Source organism: Rhipicephalus microplus, chromosome 3 (genome assembly GCF_043290135.1).
Source record: "Rhipicephalus microplus isolate Deutch F79 chromosome 3, USDA_Rmic, whole genome shotgun sequence".
Taxonomy (NCBI): Eukaryota; Metazoa; Arthropoda; class Arachnida; order Ixodida; family Ixodidae; genus Rhipicephalus; species Rhipicephalus microplus.
The window spans coordinates 216,303,830-216,331,503 of NC_134702.1; the positions used below are offsets into that span (position 1 = coordinate 216,303,830).

The 27,674-nt window shown below is 43.3% G+C and overlaps 1 protein-coding gene across 1 annotated transcript; it reads right to left on the minus strand.

The window, feature by feature from the left end:
* Positions 1-297: 297 nt before the first annotated feature.
* On the minus strand, positions 298-27,562 carry LOC119178499 (thiol S-methyltransferase TMT1A-like). Its single transcript, XM_075888236.1, has 4 exons — positions 27,275-27,562; positions 7,378-7,514; positions 4,895-4,931; positions 298-553 (listed from the first exon to the last, which is right to left on the minus strand). Exons 1-4 carry the CDS (start codon positions 27,560-27,562, stop codon positions 320-322), a joined length of 696 nt encoding a protein of 231 aa, XP_075744351.1. The 3' UTR covers positions 298-319.
* Positions 27,563-27,674: the final 112 nt, after the last annotated feature.

The following is a 27,674-nucleotide window of genomic DNA, read 5'->3' on the forward strand; positions in this document are numbered from 1 at the left end:
TGAAAGAACTGCGAAAATCCATAAAGTGACTTAAGGGTTGTTTGAAGGGTACTACGTCCTCTGAAAAAGAAGTAAGATTGAGTTTTGCATCTGCATTTTAGCGTTTTTGTAGTTTGATACGTGTATCAGGTGCTCTTACACACAAGGACGGGCAAGAAGTAGCGCAAGCCCGACAGTTCAGAACAACACTTTAGAAGATATGGTTTGGGAATAACTTTGATTTATGAATTTATTTCAATATCAAATGCTCCGGAAAAAATGCTGGTGGGAGGCCGTGCGGCGATTAAGGGTCAAGAATCGGAAGACAAGCTTTCGTTTTTTATAAGACGGCCATCCCGCAAGCCTGACGCCTGAGTAAAACGTTCATGTCTGCAATGTTATAGTGGGCCGTGACCTTCAAGAATCCGGCATTTTCAATTTCCTTCACGGAATCTCGATTCAGGTGACAGTTGCAACAAGTTATCTTCCAAAGTGGGGTTACCGCGCTCTGCAGCAGCTTCTGCCACGTACCGTTGGGAAAACCCACGTGCTCCAAGAAAACCACGCTGCCACCCTGCACATAAAAACTTCAGTTAGTTTCGGGACACAGATCCATGATGGCCAAACTCATGCCCTATGCTGCACCAGTCGAGCTTTAGAGGATCTTTAAAGTGGAACAATGAAACATATAATTCTAGATATGTTGTAAAAATAATAAAGCAATCTAAGTTTAATTTAGAACTTCGCACAAAATTAAGTTCTACGCTCAACCTAATAAATTTTAAAACACTTTTGCAATATTTTGATGACACGAGCTGAACGACATTCTTTGAAATTGGCGTGCAAGAAAATGAACATATGGATATACGACGACACGAGCGATCACAGCTAGATGATTCGATTCAGAAAAAAAACATGAGATTATGAAGTTCAGAACACCATGGGCGCGCCTGCGTCTACATATAAATTGAGGTAGATAGCAAAAGCTTACAAATAATCGCGCTAAGTCAACTGAAACTAACTCACCTACAAGCATACCAACGTTTGGATAACACCAACGCGTCTTTTATTTCTTTTAATGCCAGTGAACACGCACACTTACCCATGGGAGCCGCCGGTCTGCCTTTGTTCAGGTAATAATAGTGCTGCGACGATGCATGAGGGGCCACGCTGCTTGAATCATACCTGCTTTTGAGTACGTTCCGCCGATGATGCGATAGACGCGTTTCCTACTACACTATAGTTCGTCTGTCAGATTTGTCGCTGCGTGCTCGTTTTTTTTTGTGTGTGTGTGGCTCGAAGCAAGGCTGCCACCTCATCACGGCGCAGCGCATGGAATAGCATTGCAGTGACGCTTCCCCGCCCCGCCGCGGTGGTCTAGTGGCTAAGGTACTCGGCTGCTGACCCACAGGTCGCGGGTTCGATTCCCGGCTGCGGCGGCTGCATTTCCGATGGAGGCGGAAATGTTGTAGGCCCGTGTACTCAGATTTGGGTGCACGTTAAAGAACCCCAGGTGGTCAAAATTTCCGGAGCCCTCCACTACGGCGTCTCTCATAATCAAATGGTGGTTTTGGGACGTTAAACCCCACAAATCAATCAGTGACGCTTCCCCATTGGTTCCCCACATAGCGCCACAAATGGCACCACGCTATCTCAAAACAGTGTATTTTTAGCTAGCGTGACCGCCAACATATGAAATTGAGGAATGCCAGACGCCACCTCACGGATTTGTACACAACTGAACGAAAAATTACTTCGTATGATTTCTATTGTGAGGCACTGCATAGGGGGTGGGGCACCCTTCCCCATGACAGCAAAGCCCACGCGATGGCTAGGCGATAGGTCAGAGCAGTAAAGGGCTAGAGGAGAGGGTGGTGAACGGCTGGATTGGGTGCATTTGGCTGGCATTGATAAAATAAAGGAGGCATCACTAACACAATCACTGTCTTTTTAGAAGCAAAGCAGTTTATGGCCGACACTACCTTGATCCGTCACTTGGCCATCCAATGTTAATGCGTTAGTTAATCGGTATAAAATTGCCTGCGCTCGCTCGTCTCTACTCATTGTCGTCAAGGGTCTGATGAACAACAACATGAAAATGATCGCTTCCCCACCGCAAAGTGGCATTGGCGCCAAGGGAATCCTAAACTCTGGGCTAGAGAAGGGGAAGCGCGCCGTAAATGCGGCAAGATGTTGTGGATACGACAAGGACTCGGGAAGCCGAAACGAAACGACAGCACCGTCAAGCCAACGCCAGGCAGTCTCACAACGTATTTGCCGGGAAGCTGATCGGGAAAGATTTCTTGATCAATTGTCACGTGGGTTTTAACGTCCCGAAACCACTATATGATTACGAAAGACGCCATAGGGAGAGACCCGGAAATGTCGTCCACCTGGGGTCCCTTAATGTGCACCCAAATCCTACGCACATGAGCCTACGATTTCGAAGCAGCGAATTTGTATTGTACACACGTGTTACACTTTTTCATGTTCGAGAAGCCACGTACGGGTATTCAAGGTTACTCGATTGATCTCCGCTGCTTCGCTCACACAACATCATTCACTTCATTGATATGCAATGATTTTTATGTCAAGCCACTCCAAAAGATCGCTTGCCATGACGTCTCCGCTGCGGTAATGTACCTTCATTTGACTGAACAGAGTCGCACAATGGTCAAATTGCATGGCATGGGTCGCAAAACTTGTAGGAAAAAGTGTCGGAAATTTATTGCCACAGGCATGAAACCCCGCCAATGATTGAAGCGCAACTAGATAAGTAGGTCAAAAACAACCAAAATTAAATGTTCTGTATACAATTGCTCTCAAACAGTCATAATTATATATGTGTTAAAGTTAACTATAAATATACATTACGGTGTATATGACACCTGGCTAAATGGTTGATTGCCACACTTTTCGTCAAGTACCATAAACGTGGAACTTGGGGGGCGTATCCAGGCAATTTGCAATCAGAGCTTGCGTTTAGCTCAGCGTGTTCTTTGGTTCGGCACATTTCCTGGTCAACGAGGCATCGCTCCCTTTTCCCTTGTGGTTTCCTGCGTGGCTCCCATAGTTTACTTATTTTTCATGCGCTGTTTTCTGGTGGGACATTCTGGAGCTGAACTAGCTCGCAGAAGGTTCAGATAGCCGCTTCTGTGATTGCTGACTGCTTTGACTGGCGAACGGCCGGCTTGCCATCACCTTTAATAATGTTGAACGCAATACAATAAACAACGGTATGCTGCACTTTATGGTTGCGAAAGCTATATTCTGAAAGACGCTGTCTCACTTCAGTGGTTTTTGACTATTGGGAACGTGAGTTTTCCAAGTATTACGCTATTGTGCTCGTGAACAGTTGTGTCAGAATTGCAATTGCGAAGTTTTTGGGCAAATCATGTAAGTACGTTATTTGGCTAATAAAACCACTTTGTTTCCTCAATCTTCGTTTTTTTTTGTTTATTTTCTCTACCGCATGCAATTAGTGAGCCGCAGCGCGCAATATAATTGCGTATATATGACGGCACCTAAAATGACGTCATATAGAAAAAATTTGATTTCACGCATTGTTTTGCAAATACACGACGCTGCTACTGCCTGTACTTTTGACGTCATTATCAATATTTCAGTATTTTTTGTATGTTGTTAGTTGTCTCGTTCATGCATAGACGGCAACGGCGGAAGCATGCCGCTGGCTACTGGATTCATGGGCTTCTTTTCAAGTTACGCTACCAGTTTACATATAGCTTGGTGACGCTGTGCACAATGCGCTGGAAAGATGCGTTCACTCGCAAATTCTCAGGGACAGCTCATGCTAACGTATCCTTTAATTGACATCCCGGCTTGTTTGTCCGAAGTAACAGTGCCTGGAGCTCAACGGCAACTAATACACAACCACCTACAAAAAATGCCAGCTAGGCAGTATGTTATTTCTTCTCCAATGCGCTGTTTTTCTCTCCTCGGCATCTATGCGCGTACAAAGCTTAAACAACTTGTTCGACGCGGATATCGCCACGCGTGTCCTTTTGATGTATTCAAATTTTAGCAGCAAGCACTGGTTGCTATGCTCAGCACCAGCCAGGCCGCATCCTTGCAGAAGCTTCGCGATTGTTTAAGATCATATTGTCAAGATTGTGGACCAGACGAGAATGATCTAGTTCTTTGCAGAACTTTATTCCATGCAATCTTTGATAGCACAGCTTAAAAGCGGTAGTAATTTACCACTTGTCACCTATCTAGAACCGATGATCTGTTGACTGTTATCAATGTACAACTTACATTCCTTGTACACTCGGTTTCGATTTTCCGAGCAAAAGATCACTCAAATGGAAAGCTGCGTAATTTCAAGTTCTGCTAGGCTCATTTTCCCCGTCACGACCATGAGATAATATAAAGATCAGAACACTGTTGCTAGTAGCCAATTTTATTAGGTTGTACATCGCAGTCTTAATGTGCGGCAGTACCAAGGCCTTATAACGTTGTTCTGCTTTTCGCTGTTCCTCTCGTTTTTTCTTTATTTTATGAAGAAGCGACTCCACAGTGTCCCCCAGAAAGTTCTCTGTGTGCCCAGAAAACCTTAGCCCGTTCACGTGTTGCCAGAAACCGGTCGGGGCCTGCGTGGTCGCAAGATTTTCGGAGCGCTGAATAATAAATCATCATGACATCTGTAGCTGACCAAGCTAATAGTTTTAACCACCTGATTAGATTAAAATTAGCAGTCAATAAGGCACTGCTCACAAAATTCAGAATCGAAAGCAGTTACCTCAGATTATTTCGGCACTGGTTATGGCACCTTGCTTTTCGAATAATACACTTACATTGCTAGATGGTTTGTCCTCGCAAATTCAGCCATAGTTTATCTTAATGTTGGCACGAAAATAAATATGAGCCCGGAAAGAGCAGTGCCTAACGAACCCACTTTCACCAATACACGCTTGACTTCTTTGAAGACTTTCCTGGGATTTTTTTACAGAGCAAAAGAGGTAGGTGAACACTGCAACATCACAATGACTGCTTGGCAAATCACTCATTGTTTCGTCTTATCTTGTCACCCATTGCTCCAGTTGAATCTGTAGAAGCAGAAAAAAAAGGGCTCGCAACACGCACACAATACTAAAGCCTACATGTAGGCAGGAAGACACGGTGATAGAATACTTTAGGTCAACCAACTCCGGGACTCTCTACTGCCAGATAATGTTCTGCTTCGCGAGGATCCCTAGCGGTGGCGCTACAAACTTTGCCCCGGTTCCCCTCCCCTCTCTCGGTGCAGGAAAGCCTGGCGAGGCAAATGCGCGACGTGTGAAAGTAGCGGCGCATATTTATCGTCGCTGCAATACTGGCGTTACGCCGTTAACCTCCTCCCTCATCATCCCCTCTTTCGCGGCGCCGTTCTATGCGTGTCGTGTGGTTGATATCGCGCGATAACCCGGGGCCGGATTCACAAAACTCACTTACGAAAACATTTTTGCGCAAGAGAAATTTTGTTGCGTAAGTCGATTCACGAAACGAAAAAACGTCGTAAGAGGCCATCGTTGTCACATCGGCCGCTGCAAATAAAGCGCGCTGTGACTGCCCGAGAACATGTCAGCGATGGTGGTGCAGTGCTATATTTGCTTAGGTCACCAAAAAGTGCTCGTAAGTGAATTCACGAAGCGAAATTGTGCGCAAAAACAGCATGGCTGAGAGAAAATCCTGAGTGGTCCGGACCACTCTTAGGAACAATGTGGCTACTTAGAACCTGCTGCCGCGGCGGTATACTTTGGTGCCCTGGCTGGTTTTGAGTTAATTCACGCCCATTCAGGGCTGCCTGATGACTGCTGGTGCGTTTTTATTTCTTTCGGCGCTTTGAGCTTCGCGTGTTGTTTCCCTTGTACGCAGTGGATGGTGTTGACAACCACCATCGTCCAATAAGTTTGAAGTTGCAGTAATTGAAGAATTCTATTGGGCATCAATGGCATAAAACTACGCATGTAAAGATTTGTGGTTGGATGAAAACAAATGTGATACGTGAATGGTCGGTGCATTCGAACGCGGCGTGGCATAGGATCAACCTTATTTGTTATGTTGTTGTGTGGCACCCCATCTCATCCAATTGAAAGTGCGACTCGAGATCCTTGCCTCATTGGTGGAAATTACCACAAAAGAGGTTAATGGGAGCATATTCTTTGCACGCTATTGGAAATAAAAATTAGAGGAAGTTTTCAGTGAGTGGTTCATAGAGTTTGTGCTCTAGTGTACTTTCATTGGCTCTAACTGTCCAATGGTTGCGATCTCTGAAATACAGCTTTCGATACACTTTGGGACGATCTGGAACAAAGCGTACTTTGTAAACCAAAGCGTATTAGGGGTGCGCGTGATTACGCATGAAACTACAAACAAATCATGCATCTTCCCCTTCACTGTTCAGACACCGATATGGACCGTGATAATATGGCAAGCAATCGGAATGAAATGACCCTAGTAACTTTGTATGACACCGAAAATATGCAAACCCTCACGATTCTGGAGCAAACCTTGGCTGAATTCGTCCCTGCGTCAATTACCATCCATTTAACTTGGCGCACGAACATCATTCAAAGGTAGAGCGAGCCACTGACATGTATTTTGTGTGACGCAGCGACCACTTGACCTGAGAATAATAGCGTTGCGAAGGCGAATCCCCTGTTGCATGCTCTGATCGAAGCAGACGACAAACGCGAGCAGACAACGGCTTGGCCGACAGGCACAGCTTCTGATTAGTTGTGAAGCAATACCCTCTACATCAGCTGACTCCGTGACGTTGCCAAAACACTTCTTTCATCTGGCACGCCTGTCCTGTTCGTCATATCACCCCCCTCACACATAAGACAAAATTTTTTCACGCCGTGAAAATAGTGCAAGTACTTTCTAATGCTATGTTCACACTACGGTCGTAACGTGCGTAACAGCTCGTTCGGCGTATCGAACGCAACGGCTATAAAAAGCGTTACCGCAGTTATGCCGATACCTTTGTTCACATTTACAGCTACGTACATTACTATTTTTACGATAGGCCAATCATATTTGTCGGTGTAGAATTGACGTCACTAGCGGTCCAATATGGCTCCCATCAACACGCGAGCGCTGGCCGAGTTGGAAGAAATTCACGCTAAAAATGAGCTTATAGTCGTGTATTCAATCGCCCGAAGACGGCGAAGGCGACAGAGAAGAGTTTGGGTGCGCCAAGTATTCCTCGACAGGGCCGTGGATGGCGACTTTCACAACCTTCTCGTCAAGCTCCGACTTGGAGACGCTGCGATGTTTCATAATTTCATGCGCATGTCGCCCCAGCAGTTCGACTTCCTTGAGAACTTAGTGAGACCACTCAGCGCGGAACAACTTTTTACGCACGTTGCGAGCAAACAAAGCCAACCCAATCGTCACCGCGGAATGGCGAAGTAGCACTTCCCGCGCCGGCAGCTACCGCCATCGCCTCCGCGATGCTGCTGCAGCCGGGAGGACGGAAGTCCCGTCAGGTCTCGTGACCGGTTGTTGAAAACCGAAAGCTGATCGGTCATTGGCTGTGTCGTAACGGTCGTAGTATCGCAGTCGCAAAAGTTGCCTAGCCTTTAACACTCTCACCCACGATTTATGCGTTCGTTGCGAACGTTGGTACCTTTACGTTCACAGTCTGAACTAGACGCATACGCTTGTTGTGCTTCCGCTTACGCGTGTTATGAAAAATCGACGCCTTACGACCGTAGTGTGAACATAGCTTAAGAGCTCTCTTATGTGCTGCGCAGTTGTCGAAAACAACATGGCGTCGTAAACAGCTTATCTGTCGGTGCGACTTTCAGCAAACGCTTCTCGCACGAGTTACTTCAGCGTTTGACCGAATGTGTTGCGATTACAGCAGCTCTTTCGGTGCGTGTAAGCAGTGCGGAAAGCTGTGGCAGTGAAATGGTGTACGGGGAAGCGCAGCGAAGCCTGTGCGTCGGTGTGGTTATCAAGCGGGGATCGGCATCGATGTATCGACGGCAACTAGCACTCGAGAAGCCTGCAATGTGTGTTTGTGTGCCGGTAACAGTTCGTTCGCTTGACTTTCCAGTCTCTCAGTTGGTTGCTGTGCGACATTTTGGATTGACAGCGTTTTGACACGTTACTTGAGTGACCCCAAGTACGTACGGAAACGTATGAACTACGCGCTCGGTTTTTGCTTCGCCACTAGTTAGCCCGTACGCTTCTATTTACTTGAGAGCAATGTACTGTTCGGGAGTGAAACGATGTTCATTGTGAACAATGGTGCTGTGTTGACGTTCCAAGACTTGTGAATAAGCTGTGCTCGTGTGACCGAGAGTTGAAAGACAGCGTTGATAACTGTTTTGCCTTGCGAAGCTTCGGTGGTGGAGCTTGGCGCTTTTGTTTGTTAAGTAGTCACTTCTCCTTTTTGTGATCACCATAGTCCTAGCGCTGTGATGTGATCAACCAAAACTGCGAGATGCTACATTCTGTTGTGGATCGTGTTGCTTTGGAAGCGCGCCTAGACTGTTCTTCGGTAACAACTTGAGAGTTCTATGTGGCAGTGAGAGCCCGTGAACGTCAAGCTTCCCTCCGGCCCCCGGACCTTGCGCTGTGATGTGATCAACCAAAGCTGCGAGATGCTACATTCTGTTGTGGATCGTGTTACTTTGGAAGCGCGCCTAGACTGTTCTTCGGTAACAACTTGAGAGTCCTATGTGGCAGCGAGAGCCCGTGAACGTTAAGCTTCCCCCCGGCCCCCAGAAAAAGCAAAGATTTCACCGGTGCCTTGCTTTGGATGAAGTTGTAGGCCAATATCGCCTAACTACAGGTTTCAGAGTTCGTCTGGCCATCGTTTTGCGCGGCACTAGAGCCTTGACAACAGCCGGTCATGGCCAGTTCTTACACTTTATCAATGGGCGTGCACGCCTGGCCAGCCCTTCATTGCTGTCATTGGCAGCTTCCAGTCTGCAGATGCCCTTTGCCTGTTGGCCGTACTTGGTTCCTCACGACACCGACGGCTACTAAATGCTGCCATCGGTGAGTTCACCTTGCTAAACTAAATTTCACCAGTACTATATTTCACGCAGTTCTACAACGTGTGCAAGTTTTTAAGCCCATCAGATGTAATGTTTCTCTATGGTAAGTTGAAGCATGAAACATTTACTACTACTGTTATATACATACATATATTATGGAGCAAATACATAAAAAGTTTTTTGTGATTTAATACAAGTGAGCTCTTGTTTGAATATGAGGTTAGGCCTGTCGATTGACCACGTTTGATAGTTGGAAAGTTAATGTGAATTTATTTTTCAGGAGCCAGGTTGCACCTAAAAATTATGTTATTTTGGAAAATTAGTTCTATAGACGATTATCACTGTGGTAGTACTATACTTCAGTAGGACATATATATTGTGGTACGTAAATTTTACATGAGGCTTCAGTTTATTTCAAAGTGATTATAGCAGATTTTGGTCACCTTAACGAAGTGATAACTTCCTCAAATAAGTATTAGAAGTGAGTGCTTTTATAGATTGTTTTTAAATATCTCGTTTTTGGCTCTTCACAGATCGCAGAGATTGGTTTGTTAAGGTCCTGTGATGCATCGGTGGCCCATTCTGGCACATCAATCCTCATCATTACTTGGAGCACCTGTACAAAAATAGGAAGGACACGTTCTCCCTAACTATGCAAGCCTATGTCACTGCTGAGACTGTTATCATTCAGCGGATGTGGCGTTGAAGCATGAATGGCAGCCTCATCTGGAAGAACTGCGATCTGCTTGGGAGCTTCGAGGGCACAAAACTGCCTAACGGCTGGCTGCAAGGTTAGTTTTTCTTTAATGCATACGATTACGTGAACACCACTTACTGTGCACAAATTAAAATCCAAGCATGGTTGCTTTCAGTGGATACCTGTAATATTCTTACACATAATTTTTATTCAACATTTATAGAACTAAATCGCAAGATAATTGAGAATGTTGAAAGCTGAAAGGCTGCAGCTTATGAATGAAACTCCAATAATCTGAGACTCAAAAGCTTGTGCTTTGAAACGAGCACAAATACTTTGATTCCTTATTGAGCTCTCGAGCTTGTGACTCTCTCTGTGGATCAAGTGCTCTGGAAGAAAATAGCAAGTGGGTGAAAATTGCCTGGCTGTTCACAACTTGCAAGGAGAAAGACCTATTAAAGAAGCCTCAGATGACATAGGACCAGTAACTGCATCTTTTACCTAATGTAGCTTTTTCTCTCTCAGTGCTGTTGCTTGTGTTTCAGCCGAATATGTTCACCACGATTGCATAGTGATATATATTTTTCTAAAAAATTTTACCTGACCTAAGTATGCATTGTTGATCTCTAAAGGTGACGTTCAGTGTGTTTCAAAGCCATGGCTTCTCATTTCTCTGTCTGTGGCTAGCCTATTTCAGCAGCAGAGCGATGCAGCTAGCACACATGCAATCCAAGTCATGGAGCGCTCCTTTGGTGTTCTGTGCAGGACGCAGCATATCCATCCGGCAAGACACTGGTATCAACAATAATGGTGAGTGTCGGTGGCACCTGTAGGAGCCCGTTGTGTTTGTTGCGTATGATTATTTCCCCTGATGAAGTGCATTTTTGAAAGGTTTCCTTCATTCAGAATAATAGATGTCAGCACCAAGCACACTCATAATCCACAAGTTCTTTGTGTCTTCTAGACTGCCCATTTGCTCCTATACGCAGTACGGTGAGCTGGCTATGTTAGACAGCCTTAATGTAATGAACATTGGCTGTTGTGTTGTAATGCAGCCTAACTTGTGTTTCTTAGTGAACTTATTTGTGGTCTGCTTCTCGCACCTAGTGTAAAGTCAAAATAGAAGAAACTTTATTGGCTTTTTATGACTGGGAGAAGTTTGATGCCTTCATATATAACATTGTAGTTTTGCTCTTGTATCATATTAAATATATTTTCAGTCTTCACTGTTTGTGTGTGTGTTGAGGCTTGTCATTGGCTTCTGAAAGTACAATATCTGTAAATATGAGCACATAATTGACAACTATACACCCTTGCATGTAGCACGGTTGTAACAGTGATCTGTATTTTTCTAAGTTCCAGCAGTAACAAGGGGTTCGGTGCTCCACGGTCATGTACAGTGTATCAAGAACAGAGCACAGAAGATTAACAAGTATCAAGTATAAAGGGACTGCCAGTGACTGTTCTCCTGCTCAAAGTTTACAACAGCAGAAAGAGCACATTGTGATGTCAAGAGCAGCTGCTGCTTAACTTCTTAGCAGTGCATTATTCAGCAGTTCATTTGCTTGCATTCGAAATTATTTAAATTTTGCATGGAAGATACCAAACTATGACACTAATTTAAAGGCTGCTGCAGTGTTAGTGGGCAAATATTTTTGAGCTGAAGTTGTTAACATGTGTGTTAAGTGCCTGCGTGCCTCTACATTTAGATGCCAGAAATCACAGCATCCATGGTCGCCAATGGTAACTGTGTTTGCATTCTTTGTAGTACAAGAAGTAAAGCCATGGATGCAGTAATCATGTACTTAGTCAATGTAATCCTTCAGTGTACACTCATATGTATAGCACCAATGATGCCATGAGTGTATAAGCTCTGGGAAGTGAATCTATGTGGACTATTTTATTTGGAAGGAAGAGAATCATCACTACTCCTAGTATATCTTAACAGTAGATTTCAGTCCTTGGGTATTATCCCACTGCCTGTCCGTCCTTCAACAGTCTACTTATCTACTGTGTAAGTGTAACTTTTTAAATGTATACCTTGCTCGGACAGGTTTGTTCATAATGCAATGCAAGTGACTTATCATCTATGCAGCTCTAGTCAGACTAAAAATAAAAGTATTTATTTTTATATGTAGCTATAGCATGCATTCAATTGTGTTTTTCTAGGTGCCTGTACAATTGTTTAGCCCTAGAAAAGTACTGGTATACTCTAATATTGAATCTGGCATCTTAAAAAAGTTTGTTAGTGGAAGTAAGAATGTGTTTACAACCAATATTACTATCCTCAGATGAACTGTGAAAACTCTGTGGAAATTTATTTACATTTTTTGAACTTTGTGAAGGCAATGTTGTTATGTTCTTTTATTGTGGTCCCTGTTTCATGCAAATGACATATAGTTACCTTGCAGTGGCATAGTATTAGTTGTTATTTTACACATATGTGCTGGGCAACATCGCAGTTGAGGCCAGCAGCAAGACATACATGCAGTGCACTGGAGCATCATCTCCCATAGTGTACAGTCTTTGCCCACCAGTAAACTCAATATTTTTCAAGCAGACTAATAGACAGCTGTATGGGAACTGTGTTGATGTGCAAACTTTGAAGTCTTCTTGAGGAGTGTTTTTCATCATTTTTGTCCAAGTGAAGTAGCTACCCAAGGCCACAACTGGTGGGAATGTGGTGGTTTCCTCTCTCCAAAAGCACTCTTACCAGCTGCCTCAATGTTAGAATGGGCTGAATTCACGAACTGGAAAAATCATTGGTCTTTGTTTTCTTGGCCGAAAGAGTCACTTCCACCATTGAGCCACCACGACACACCAGAATAGAAACTTTTAGCTTAATAAAGTTGATTCTACTTTTGAGAAGTGTTTTGGGGAAACGAAATGGCACCTATAACTGTCATTATAAACACTGTTTGCACGAAGGAGCTTAGTAGCTTATAATTGTATTATTCATGTATTGTCTAGAATTCACTCGCGCTGTGCCAACTTTCAGCCCAAGTGCCCTAACATGCTTTATTAGTGGGTTGTGAATGAGCCGAGCTATGTAAAAAAACAGAGTGATATTGCAGACATGTACAAAATATTGATGCACAGCCCTTCTATTTAGCATGACATTGTCAAGGGCTTCATTCTTGTGTTTTTTATAAAAACTGCTTGTCATTGGGCAGCAGCGGAAAACTATGCATCAAGCTTTTGCGAGATGGTTAGAGAAACACCGTGTTCAGACATAACAGTGCCGGTGGATTTCTCTCGTAAGTTACCTTCTGTAGTATATTCAAAATGAGTGTATTAGAATTGTTGTTTTATAGGCATTCATTTTAATATTTGCACCTGAGTGTATGTATGTATGGGTGCACATATGTATATGTGTGTGTGCGTGTATGTATGTATGTATGTATGTATGTATTTTTTAAATGAGAATCCGTTTATCAATGGTGAGTAAGTTTGGTAATAATTTGGCTGAACTTGTTTCTAGTTATTTTCTTTTGAGCCATCATACATTTCAATTTGTTTTGTACTGCATGAAAATAAATGTAACCTTACACAGAATATGTGTGTTCGAAGAAGTTGTTTCATTTACTAACCTACAGTCATGGGCCAGAAATTGGGTAAAATGGAACGAACCTGCGAAGGTTAGTTTAGAGCATAGCTACTCTACATGGCATATCTCATACACATTGCGTTGGTTGAATATGTTGATTTCAACCTTTCAATTTTAATCAGAATACGCAAGCTATCACCTGTGGTTGTATATGTGTGTGGTATTTATGCATACTGTGATACCGGTTCGCAATTACAATTAAGGTCACTAACCTAGTCAAGCTGAATACACGAAATTTGTCCATGCACCTTTCATCTGCGCTGGAACTGTTGTTAATAAAAAATAAACTTCAGTTTAGAAATTTATTCTAGTAACCAAAAGCAGGGTATCTCTTTATCGCACAAATCAAATTGCCATTGTTCTGTTCCATTCTGGACAATAGGAGGTCCTCTCAGCAGAACTCGATTAACTGCTATAGTTCATTTTAACCATTGACAGCGACATTACACTGAAGCGTGCAGCATGACAAATAGCGGGAGAGAAGACACAAACTAATCACTCTGTTTGCGTCAGCTCTAACTGTCCATGCTCTTTGGTCTTGCTGCATGTGATGATGCCCATCAAATTAGCACTAAAGCGTGTCACTACAAAGGCAGTCAACTTGGCTGCAAGCAGTTAGCTCACTGCATGTGTAGAGTTTCTTCAAAACACCGTGAAGACTGATTGCTGATCGAATATTCAAACACGTGAAAAGTAATATACCAGGTATGATATTGGTATTTCAGCACTGGACACTTTTGCGATAAGAGAGGATGGAGGAGAAAATTATGAACCCTGAATTGTTTAATTTTTGAAGGAGCACAGAACAGCGCTTTTGGGTCGAAAGGGGAGTGAAAGAAGCAAGTGCGAAAGCCTACTTCTCAAAAAATTAGTACCCGCCACCACGCATATTGTCAGGCCGGGCAACCACTTGAAAAAAAAAAGTGCTCAGTGATTCTGCGAATTGAACCAAGTACCTCCTAGATTGTTGTTGAGTGCTGTAACCGCTCGTCCAGTGCAGCAGAGCTTGCATTCGCCCTATTGCTAGTATATCGTCATTCCTTCGAATGAAGCCAAATGGCAAAACGTCCGGTGAAACTTTGTCAAAAATAGAAAAAATAGTTAGAATGCGTTTGCCCAAGGTTACTAGAAGATAGAAATTGCCACGTGTGACTGTATAACCGTGCGCTATTTATTCTTGTACATTACTGTCATGATGTTGGGATAGCCGGCTCTAACGTAGGCTACCATCTCATAGTTTGCCAAATATAAATAAGAAAATAAAAATATATATCGGCCTGTGACAACGCTAATCAACTATTATGAGTTCACTGTCACTAGTGTCACTTTCACTAGATAAATGCTCAGTTTGCTTCCATTGTCGTTATTTAGGAAAGTTTTGTCTCATTAACTCAACTCTCCTAATTAGCATTGATTCTCACATCTAAGGACAGTCACGCTTCAACTCGCTTTCTGAGTGGCTGTCACTCCTATATAACGCGTACTCCACTTTTTTATTCTCTCCGAGCATCTGACGCTGCTTTGCGGAGACTTTCCTTGACGTCTGCTGGGCCAGAAAATTGTCTTTGTTATCTATCAATTTCAAGCTTTCTTGAAGCCGAAACGAGAGTCTCTCTCTCTCTTCATTGTTTTCGCACGTGTGATAACGTCTCTCGACCTTAAGACTCGTATACACGTCCCTTGCTTTGTTTGCGCACTCAAACAACGCTGGACGAAATATTTGCACCGTGTTTTGTGAAAAGGATTAGCACTGAGACACCTCCCGACAAGTCTCCCTCATTTTACGTAGACATATACCTAAGCGTAAGCGTATGCACGTTCTCGCATTCCGGCTTTATAAAAATGCTGCGGTGCATGGAACCAGCGAAATTGCGCTCACAATTTCATTTGATTACTGCTGTTATCTATTCACAATTCGTCTGCAGGCACCAAAGTCGCTCATGTGTCTTGTAATAAGAATATTGTAACAAAGGCTACCTTTGACTATAGGTACAAAACACCCTTACGTTCACCACTATACCGTGCTAGATTGCACCGAATTAGTTAAGTAGCAGCACAGCTTCAATGAATGTAATGTAACTGGTCGCGTTAAATAGGGGAAGACATTCGAGGCACATTTTCAAACACTGCATGCATCGATTTATGTGTGGTTTCGTTTATGTGGTGCACCTGGAGTGTTGTTTACTTGTACTTGGCGAGATAGTGCATGGATTGCTCGGTGGCTTAAGGCCATCGAGCATTTTTTTTAGCTACAGTCGTTGATTAAAGGCGAGTGCTTGGCTTTGCACAGCCCACCAAAACGTCTATTACAACGTACGCGGCATCCCGTAAGCGCTGTAGCAGACGCTCGCGGAACTGCAACTTAGATGCAGCAAATCATTGGCTATCATCCTATACTCTCGATGCTAGACGCTTTGCGTGCTACCTTGATATTATCGGCATACACTTCTTTCTTTCCTTGTCGTTTCATCGGCTATCGTGCGTCCTCCTTGCCCTCTTAAGTGCCGAATAAGTTAAATTCATACCCGCGCTATAGTAATCCCTTCAGATGAGAGAATTCTTGGCTACGAAAATGCGTAGCCAAAGAGAAAGCTTTGTGAATTTGGCCCCCGGTTTTCTCAGATATTGAAACCATCGTCCACGCGCCAGATGTACTTTGCGGAATCTTGTAGCAGCCCGCCACAGTCCTCTGTCCGGTGAGCCTTCTATGACTATGCCGCAAATGAGAGCATAATCGGTCCCACCCCACCAAGTGCTCGCTTTGCGGCGTTAGCGAACCTGAAGTATTTTTGCACCAAGCAGAAAGAAGGAGGCCTCTAACAAATTGCGTGGTGCCGAGGGAAGTGCGAGACATATTTCTCGAAGTAGCACTGATGACCACCACTGTCTCAGCTGAAGTTTTCTGACACGCTATACACTTGCGAACGTGAACCAGCATGCTGAAAGAAATGGATTATGAGCGAAATATAACAACACGAGCAGCACAGCAATTTATTTAGCACCTGTGGTTGGTATGGAAAGAATCAAGTGTTTTATCTACTATGTCAATAGAGCCTTCGCTGACGCACCTCGCTTCATTTTCGTTGATATGGTGCATGCCTAGCAAGAACCTTGTAGTGCGTGTCACTGTGTCTATCGGGCACATTCATAACTAAAAAAATACACTTGCAAAGCTTCCACAGAAAACAGGAACGTCATCCTTTCTAGGCCCTTGGAGCCACTCAAAATCACCGTGATATTGGCGCTGCAGAAGATTTTTGTACGAGCACCACCGATGACACAGTCCTTTTCACCGCCACGCTTTTGTGCGATGTCGCCGCATACCTCGCATACCCCTTTTTTTTGTTTTTCACCTCCTCATCCTCTTGGTCTACGCGTGATGAGTACGCATGCTCCATTCTCTATTGAATAGCTAGAAGCTGCTATTGCACTCTGTAGACATTTTTGACTAGGATCCCACGGAAAAACATATCGGTATCTGCGTCACGTAGGTTAAGCAGCTGGAAGACAACTAGTAAAATTATTTAATTGGTCATGGACAGTTGCCGTCTTGATTTCCGGAGCCCTCGTCCACGGCGTCTCTCATAATCTAATGCATTTTTTTAGACGTTATACCCAGCATACAAATTATTCAAGCAACCGAACGTGGCGTTGCACTTCAAAAATGAAAACGCAGACCTCTGGTGCCCCATCTAAATACAGATTTGATTGATTTATATGTAGAGTTTAACGAACTGGAAGCACCATATGATTATGAGAGATGCCGTATTTGAGATCTTTAGAAATTTCGACAACCTGTGGTTCTTTCTTGTGCATCCGAATCGAAGTGCACAAGCCTAACTGCTGAAAGCAGACAAATTCACTCTAGCGCTGAAATAAACTCGCTTATAGCTCTCGCCATCTGTGTTGGAAAATTCATGAAGCGCCTTATTCTCACGCACTTGGAATGGTTTCTTGTACGGCACCACAACCATCCCGATTCCATTGTGGGATTTCCACGAGGCACTTCATTTATCGACCGTGTCACCAGTAGCGCAGCATAAATTCATAAAAAAACAAGCAGTTGCGCTCTTTCTTGATGTAAAAGGTTCTTATAACAACATTCCCCATCTAGCTATATTAGAAACGCTACTCTTGAATGAGCTTCGAGAATGAATATTACGATGGATCCTAAGCTACCTGAGATGACGATTCTTTTATAGGCGAACCTTCTCATGGTCGAACTCAACCTGGTGTGCCGCGTTACCACCCCTACTGCGCATGCGCCTTGGGTGTGGAGTGTTATTGGTTTTTCGCGTCCCGCGCGCTACCTTAACAAAAAAAAATAGGGTTTTCTAAAGCTTTGCCTTTAGGAGTTGAAAGTGATAGCGCAACCTGTTCCTAGTGCGTACTTCAAACATTTCGTGCATTAAACTTTTTCGAATTTCCTATGCATGCACTACGGGTCCTTAAAGAGACCCTGAAAGAATTTTTCATTTAACTACGGAATGAATATACTGGAACAGCTTTATATTACAAACTCGACGCCGTAAAATTTTAAGAGTCCGTCCAGTGCGACTAGAGTACAAATATTTGTCGCATGCTGCAATTTTATTCTCTGTTCTCTCAATCCGACAAAAGTGCCGAAAGCTAAGCACAAAGATAGCCTAGTGAGCTTGAGCATTTTTTCTTCTTTTTTTTCGGAATGCCCAGTTTTTTCAGTGTGATTGCGCGTGTACGCGGGGAGGAGTAACGGACTCCCACGGCAATTTTCGTACCGACCAAGCGCACCATGCTCGATTCAGCCAATGGCTGATAGTTGGGCTTTCAAAGAGTGATTTTCGAGCGTCTTCTGTCTGTTGTCGAGAGAAGGGAAAGCAATTTTTAGCTGACATTAATAATTTATTGTAAAATCCAGGCCACGTGCTGCACTCTAACTTGCTCGCGTGTTGTCGGCAACCTCTACTACGAATAGGCGTTTTCTGACTATGCTTAAAAAGTGTTGCAGGACCCCTTTAAGCAACATTCTACCAGAAGACGAAGCCTCTGCTCATGTGGCTTTAAAGTAATAGGCGCATTAGCGTGTGTGCCTTTTTAGTGGGGTATACCGGCTTTCAACCATGGAGCCACTATGATAATCACATATTCTGACGTTTTTTCGCAATGAACGATGTACCGCTCATTACTAGTGCAATCATTCATGTCGCAATATTGCTATAAAGCATGTATGCAGGACAAGTGTGTTTGTGAAGCTTGAAAGCCACTTTCACTGCATTTCCAAGCAGAGCAAGTTCTTTGCACGATTTTCACAAGTAGAGATGTAGCCATGTGGTAAAGCGTTCACTTGCGAAGCAAACGAGCCGGGTTCAGTTCCCACTTGGACCCTATCAAACCTGGTTTGGTCCCAACTTTGCTCAGGGTTTTTTAACATTTTTTATTCTATTTACATCATTCTTAGTTTTTCGGTCGTGCATAGGATGATAGTTTTTCGCTCACAACAAACGACACTACACCAAAGCCGGAATTTCAGCGAAACGAGCTTTTCAATGCTATTGCGTTAAAATGATCTACTACAAGCAAGAAGCATCTCACAGTCTGAGGCGTGATCTGCACGAAGTAAATCTCACAGAGGTCTTGGTTTAAAAACGCACGCTACAATAACACGCATGGCATGTCCCCCTCTGAAAAAATGTTGCCCCAATGCTTAAAACAGAACACGGGGGGGTGGAGGAAGGGGAGTGCATGCAAAAAACAACAATAAGGCAAGAAAGTACTACAAATACAAGAAAAAAATAGAATAATGAAGGGCAAGTGCGCGCGTTAAATAGCTTGAGGCGCGCGACATGCTCGACATTGGGCCGCGCACGGTGCCGTTGGGAGTTCATAATAGCGTACGCAATTTGTTCATTTCAGTGATGCAGGCGGCGCCTTGTAGCCGTGCTCCGAAGCTGTCACACGGTGATAATCTGCGACGCAGTGAGTGACGCAGTTTGGAATCTCAGAAGTGATGAACCGATGAAGGCGTCTTCATGCTCTGCGACGCTGACGTGCACGCTCACGACAATCCTGTCTCGTCCGCAATTTGAACGTACCATTGCGCCGCCAATAGTCATGTAATGGTAAAATAACCTGGTATCCTAGCCGCATAAGCATATAAGCAAGTTGTATGGCCCAAAGTATCGACGAAGTAGTTTGAACTGAGAAGCATCTTAGAGCGGGGTTCAATTCGGTGTGAGATGTAATCACCCTTACTGCGCATCCCCCTCATCTCCTGCACCTTCCTCTCTCGCATCGCAACGCCGACACAAGCAGCGTCTTCTAGTCTACGCACGCTCCCCCTCTCTCTCCTCCAGGCATCTCTCGTGCTTTTTACACACCACGCAAATGCACGGGAACCTGGCCTGAAGAACGCAAGTGTTCATTGATGGGTTCATCCTGCGGGATGGCTCTGATGCAGTGCCTGGCTATAGCACCTCAGCTTGGCATGGAGCGACAGTGCCACTTGCTGTATTGTGCATCCTCAACAACAACTGAGCTAGTCGGGCTTTCGTTGGCTGCCGACCTCCTACGCGAGTCGCCAGCCGTCAAGAGCGCAGCAATAGTCTGCGACGGAAAACTTGCCCTGAGCCAGCTCGCGAGAGAAGAACACGGCCCGCTTCTGGCGCTTAAGAGCACGGCTGTGATCTTGTGCTTCAGTGGCTCCCAACACACGTCGCTATTGCAGAGCACGAGGTTGCAGACGAACTTTCCAAATGAGCCCACTCCGCCGAGACCAAGCTGATGGACCACGCAAGCTCTTCCGATTCGGCACGCAACAACCTTCGCCGGGAGCTACCGCGCGAGCATCCTAACGCTCAAGTTGATGCCGGACGATCCTCTCCTTTCATGCTAGCGACTGGTTTCACCTGCCACGAGCGAGAACTTCTCCTAGCCCTGACAACCAGCTTGCAGCGGCCTGCGGAACGGAGGCATTGTCTGCGTAGCGCGAGCTCACTTAACTGCGCTGACTGCGGCGTGGTAGAAACACTGTCCCACCTCTTATTTAAGTGACCTACTCTAGATGAAGTGCATAAGTGGTTTGTGAAGAAATATCGCCTCGTTGAACCGCCATGTGCGCCCTTGAAGGACATTCTACAGTCTACCAGATACGAAGACAATCACCACTCTGCCCTAGCGGACTTACTAGACTTTCTAGAGCATACCACTTGAGCGACCAACACTATAAGCCGCTCGCGACGGTGAAGGGTGTCCTCCTCTCATCCCGCTAGTTTTTCTTCTTTTTACTCCTTGACTTCATTCCCTCTCCCCCAATTCTTTTTAGCTTACTCTCTTTTCTTCACTGTAACTGTCTCTTTTTCCCCGTTCCCTCGTGAGTGTATCAGTTGAGGTGTCCTCACATGAGAGACAGTTATCGTGCACTGCACACTCCTTTTTCTGACTTTTCCGCAATTTTTCTGAAAAACCATTCCCCCCCCCCCCTTCTCTTTCACACCCTTTACGCATGCCCTTATCTCTCTTTCTCTTCTCTCCTATGCTCTCCCCTCTTTCTCCTCGCAGCACCGACGCAGGCAGTATCTGCTAGTGAGTTCCTTGATTGAAAACAGCGACTGCTCGCGCTGTAAAACCGTTCATTGATCACTGCGTATATACAGGCACTGGATCTTTACCTCTAAGGTACTACCGGGGGGAGATTTTGCCTGTCATTTGTTGAATAAAAAAACTTCGCAGCGTGCACGTTCACTAAAAGCGAAAGGCAGGTTTCTCTGTCACGTCGGAGTCTACTGTCTCTCATTGCACATTAGCAGTGATTGGCCTGCTTCTCTATAACTTTCTTTCCCACTTTACCCTTCCTCAGTGCAGGCCTACAGTGCTGCAGTCTCCAGTGCAGACCTAGTGTAGCCTACAGAATTCAGCCCTGGTTTATTTTGCTGCTTTTCTTCTTGTTCTCTTACTTTCTTTGTTTGAAGAATCGGGTTGATTCCAGGTTGTCTCCGAGTCAAAGATGATGCAGGTTCTAGATTGCTTCCAAGTTATCGTTAGGCTTTATCTAGGTAATACTTGGTTGTTTCTGCGTTGAATTTCAGTGCTAAAAAACACAATTTTAACCACAGACTGTCAGAAACATGACACGGTTATTCGCAACCCAGCGAAAAAAACTCGCGCTGAGAATGAGCGTTCGCACTCTCGTAGACCTACGGGCACGTTGTCGGGGGGTGTAAGCTTTCGATTGCTTAGGTGTCTTCTCGCAGACGCCATTGCGTTTACCTGTTCCCTAGGATTCTCACGTTGTATATACTCGGGATGTTATGATCACCGTCATCACATCGCAATTATTTCTTGGGCTAACTGGTGCCTCCTTCTTTTGATGTAGACCAGGGGTGGATAAAGGGTCTTATTCTCATACTGTGAGACATATCCGTTAAGATGATCATGGTTTTCTGCGATTCACTCAGAAGAAACGGCTTGCTAAACAATCTCTCATTCAAAGATGGCCTGCGTTGATGTTGCGTACAATGAGAACATAACTTTGAAAATGAAACTTTGTTTTTGCGCTTGCTGTGGTGCTCGTGTAGCCTATCACTTCCACGTCTTTCAGGGTGCCTAATATAACTATTACCGCATCACAGAGGTATTATATGCATAACTTCTGTTGCACCAGATATGAGTGCGTTCCAGTTTCTTTTTTTCGAAAAGCCTTTGTAAATATTCTGAAAGCATTGAGTGCTCCACCGGGTGTGTTTGGAAGCAAAACAAAAGTAACGTCATGTCATTCGAAAGGGCTCCAGCTATACAGGTCCGCAGTACTAGATGCAAGATTGCTGTTTGTCTATCGAGGGGTAACGAGTGGGTGTACGGAGGTACATGCATGGCAGGGGCGTTGCATTGCGCTAGCTGTGACGCCACGTCGAGGGACACGTGTTGGCACATTATTGATTTCAACCTATTGCTAATGGGTACTCTGAATCTCGTCACCACCCGCAATAGCGGCATCGATAGCTGCGTTGTATCCCTCCAGAGGTAAAGCCTTCGGCCAGGAGCTGAGAACGATGCAGACGCACCCTATACCACATTTGGTTTGCTTTAAGCAACCTGTTATTGAATAAAGGTTGAGTGGCGATTCATCATTATCTTCTTCGCTAGCAGCTTTTCGTGGCCTTAGTCGATATGGCATGAAGTAAACGTTTTTAACACGAAAGGGGTCTATACCAGAGTTTAACACGGCTCCTTTGACTACTTTCCGTCGCGGATGTGACATTGTAAAATATTTGCTATTGCACTGCAAAGCTGAAAATAAGCAGAAGAGTTTCCTTTGTTGAGCATCGAACGTACGCCCTCTAATCCCCATACTCGCGCGCAAAAACCACCAGGCCGTCAAGAGTACCTTTTTTTAACAGCAAGTTATCTCTCTCTCTCTCTGTATCTCTCTCTCTCTCTCTCTCTCTCTATATATATATATATATATATATATATATATATATACATATATATATATATATATATATATATTGATAGATAACTTGCTAATGAAAAAAAGGTACTCTTGATGGCCTAAAACAAGCAGAAAACTTTCCTTTACTGAGCATCGAACGTACGCCCTCTCATCTCCATACTCGCGGTGCAAAACCACTAGGCCGTCAAGAGTACCTTTTTTATTTTTTAACCGCAAGTTATCTCTCGAAATATATATATATGTATATATATATATATATATATATATAAATATATATATATATATATATACATTGGTCAGCTGCCAGCTCGTATTAAGTTCACACGTGACGCCGAATAGGCTCATAAAGAGCGTGCCACACTCGCCGCCAAGGCTACAGGTGGCGCTGACTGACACTCCCACGTTTAAATTCCCATATAAACCCGATAAAGTGGCGGGGGGATAGCCGCCGTGGTAGCTCCGTGGTAGAGCATCGAACGCGTTATTCGAAGGTCGTACGTTCGGCTCCTGCTCTCGGCAAGTTATCTTTTCACCCCTTTTTTTCTTTCTTCACATTTGGCCTAATAACCTCCCCTTTACTTTCCTTGGCATAACGTCTGTAAGATTTCATTATTATTGTGTCAAAACACGGAAAAACGAACCCCTAGGTATACACTTCCTTCCCTAATTCATTAACGAGGGTAACGTACTGGCAGACTTGGTGCCCCTAGCTTGTACACGAGGGACTACTGGTCAGCTGCAAGCTTGTAATAAGTTTATGCGTGACGCCGAACAGGCTCATGAAGAGTGTGCCACACTCACCGCCATAGCTACAGGTGGCGCTGACTGACCCGCCCACGTTTATATTCACATAAAAACCCAATAGTGGCGGGGGGGGGGGGGGCTCAGTGGTAGAGCATCGAACGCGTTATTCGAAGGTCGTAGGTTCGGTTCCTGCTCTCGGCAAGTTATCTTTTCACCCATTTTCCTTTCCTCCCAATCACATTAAAATTGGGTGTAACACCTCTCCTACTCTCCTATGCATTCTTTGGCTATATTGTCAGTTAGATCTCATTATTATTGTGTCAAAACACGGAAAACTGAGTCCATAAGTGAACACTTCTTTCCCATATATATATATAAATATATATATATATATATATATATATATATATATATATATATATATATATATATATATATATATATATATGTATATATATATATATATATATATATATATATATATATATATATATATAACTATATATATATATATATATATATATATATATATATATATATATATATATATATATATTCGAAGGTCGTAGGTTCGATTCCTGCTCACAGTTGGTAATTTTTTCATCCACTTTTCTTTCTTCTTATTTACATTCCATTGGTTTTAATAACTTCCACTGTACATTCCTTGGCATTACTGTCTGTTATATCTCATTTAATATTGTGTTAAAACACGGAAAAACGAGCCCTTAGGTATACACTTCTTTCCCTTATATCGAACATATATATATATATATATATATATATATATATATATATATATATATATATATGTATATATATATATATATATTTATTTATACCGTTGGCAGTCCTCAGAGCTCAGCAACTTCAACATGTTTTCGTCATCAGTAGTGAGATGACGTTAAGGACGAGCGTTGAGCGCACTCTAAAGGTTGTTGCCCCTTGCTTTGCAGTGTGCGCGTGCTTGTCTTGTGATTTGAGTGAGCACACAGGTCACTTCGCACGCTGCTGCGGTCGCAATCACGAAAGCAGTGCACTGCTTACGCATGAACAAGTAAGACATATGCCAGTTCGCGCACGTCCTGCATGTACTTGTGTGTTCCTTTCGTGCATCTCTCTGTTTGACTGTTGTTGGTCTGCGCTCGCCCTGAGCACGCTCATTTAGTGCGTGGTTTGTGCTCGAGGTGCAAGCTGCACATTTCAGGCTGCTTTACACTTTGTAATATCCTATTTGTTGCGGTTGTACTCATTCCTTCACCTTTATGGTGAAATAATGCGAAATAAACGCTTAACTGCCTCTGTGAAACACTTCCCTTTCGTTCTATAGCGATGCCTATAGACTGATGGAGCAGACACGTTTTTGCTGTGTGGTAGCAGCGAGTTCGAAAGATGCTAAATCTATTCGAACGGCTGTGGCGAAGTGCATGAAGAGTGGTCTCGTAAGGACGTTGATGGCGGAGGCTTAACGAGGATGCTTCATAGGTACCCAAATATTCCGGGTTTCAACAAAATTCATCTGCCGCCTTAAATCGGTGTAGCGTATTTTGTAGCCTGCGTGGGTGCTTTCGTATCCTGTATAGCAGTCGACAGGCTGCAATAGCATTTGTCTTCGGAGAGCTTACTTTCGTATTACCAAGGTCTAAAAAAACAGCATATCTCTAGCTAGAAACTTGATACTTTCTTGCATATGTTTGCCGTGCTTCGGTAGATGAGAACATTCAACAGTATGATCTATGCCGTGTACTTGCTGTAGGTGCCATAGCAGGTCATTCTTCCAGTTCGCTCTGACATTTTACTGCCCGTGCAGAGAGTTTTATTTTGGAAAATACATATTTCCCCAAAAATATCATGATGATCAGGCAGTTGTACTATTAGGCAAGTTTGGCGGCTCAACAAGAATATTTGTAGTCTGCTAAACAATCACCTAATTGACTAATCGGCCTAAACACTGAAGTAGTTTTTAATAACTTCATGGTAGCTGTATCAAAAATTTCTCGGACGCCCTCATTCTCGGAATCGTCAACATTTAGAAACCAGAGTTTTATACAGTACTTGAGGTATTTATATTAAAGTTTTATGTACACAAATATACAATAAATACCTAACCTACCCATATCAATATTCCCGTCAGGTTTGACGTTTAAATGTGGAGTGAACTGTGTAGCGCAAACGTAGGTACATCGGCTTGAAAAGACAAAACTCAAGAATAAGTGATTTATTTATGAGCCAACAAGTTCTATGATAAGTATTCTGTAAATGAGAAAGTGGATTACATAATTTTTTAAAGAAATGTCATATAATTTGAAAAAGATGAGAACATTAGAGCCATGAAGAATTCTTATTCTGAACATTATGCTCGTGAAATTACTCTTTTATTCACTGCACGATACATTACTGCTTTTTGTTTACGGAAGATCCTTGCCTTTTATATGGTTCTAAACTGTTTCCAAAATATTTGATATAGTCCTTAACGTTGTATGCTGGAAATAGATGTCTATATTGTATTCTTAGATGATAGTGGTCAACAACAAAGTTCTCAAACATACTTTATGCGCTTGCGAATGTGTACAATTTCTGTGCTTGCCTACCAAACATGTATATTTGCACTCGTACACCCAGGCATTCATTAGGTTTCATAAACTGCTTGACTATAGCAAGCCCCGCGTGCAAACCGTGCTTGCAATTGTGAAATAAAAACAAAATGCCATCAATAGGGTCTTTTTATGCAGTTTACCGAGCTTTGAGATTGCAGGGAATATCTAACACACAAAACTAATCGTGAAAAGTGGGTCATGAGAGTGTTGTTGCTGGAGCTTTTTTGAATATAACAGGGTTTATATTTGTGCATGATTATGAAAGTCAACCTGATGACCAAATAAAGTGTTATCTTTTTTCAAACGTTTTAACGTATGGTCTATAAGTAGGTAGACAAGTTTTATTGCTCTTACAAGCCTAAATTAACAATGTAAAAACGTTTATCTAAGTGTGATAATGAGAAAAAGCATAACTTATGACGGACACCAACGATTCAAGAACAAACACTGTAACGAGCACTATCACTAGAGATCAAAATCACTCTCGTGAGAAATTAGTTTGAAAGAACGAGGCAATAAAAAGAAAATGTTCACACACCAAGAGCTATGAACAGTCGTATTTTCAGAGAACTATAGCAGCAATCAGAATCTTTTCCTTAAAAGGTTTACTTCAGCAAATTCACTGAAGTCCCACAATGAACAGCTAGGCCTGATCTTGTACAGCTGTACAGCGCACAACATGTATTGCACAATTGTGCGCACGTGCACACTTGTGAAGCCGTACCTCACACAACAGCTATTGAAAATGAAGCAACTAAACATTTTACTGATTAAGCCAGCACTTCATTGCCAACAACGAGCGCGCTTTATGGAATAGCAGTGACAGAGGACAAAAAGAAACACGAATCATCCACATTTAGAGAGCGGGATAAATGTACATCAGTATAATTATGGTGAATTAGTTCGGTAATTTTTGTAAGACGTTCCTAATTTACGCGAAACGAGCAGGGTACGTGTGAGAAAACAAAAAAAAACAAAGAAACAATAAACTCCGTGAGCGCAGAACACATTTTAGCTCGTGATTATATATGTGTTTTCTTTTTTGTGTGTTGTTCGTTTTGCATGATTTAAGAGCATTCCATCAAATAAATACATTTGGGAAAATTTAGTAATCTAGAATCTAAGATTACCTACGTTTACTTCGGCAGTGCTTGTAAGCGAAAAACAACGACTTAATCTCTTTTTTTCTTATAAAAAAAGAAGTAAAAATACCTTCGGGTTTCGGCACAGTTCTTTGATAAACGTCGAACGAAACTGTACATTTGGGTCAACGTTGGTATACATAACTGTGCGAGTGATGTGCGGGAAGTTGCCACCAATTACAGCTCCTATTTTCAGCATTCTGGTCGCAACCTGCTTTCTAAGTTGTGAATCGTGCGACTCGATGGACTGCAGGGGCTTCAGAGTGTGGCGCCTGGACTTGTCAAACTCTTCGGACCAAATGGTGGTGACTTCCCAGAAAAACAGGACTAGGAAAATCTCACGTATTTCGTGAGACATAAGTAAGATCGGGAAAAGAATAATTCCTAATAAAAGCATTGACACGATGCATAACGATCCTAGCACATTTCTGAAATAAGATGACCTCAGTGTAGGGCCCGTTTGAAGACAG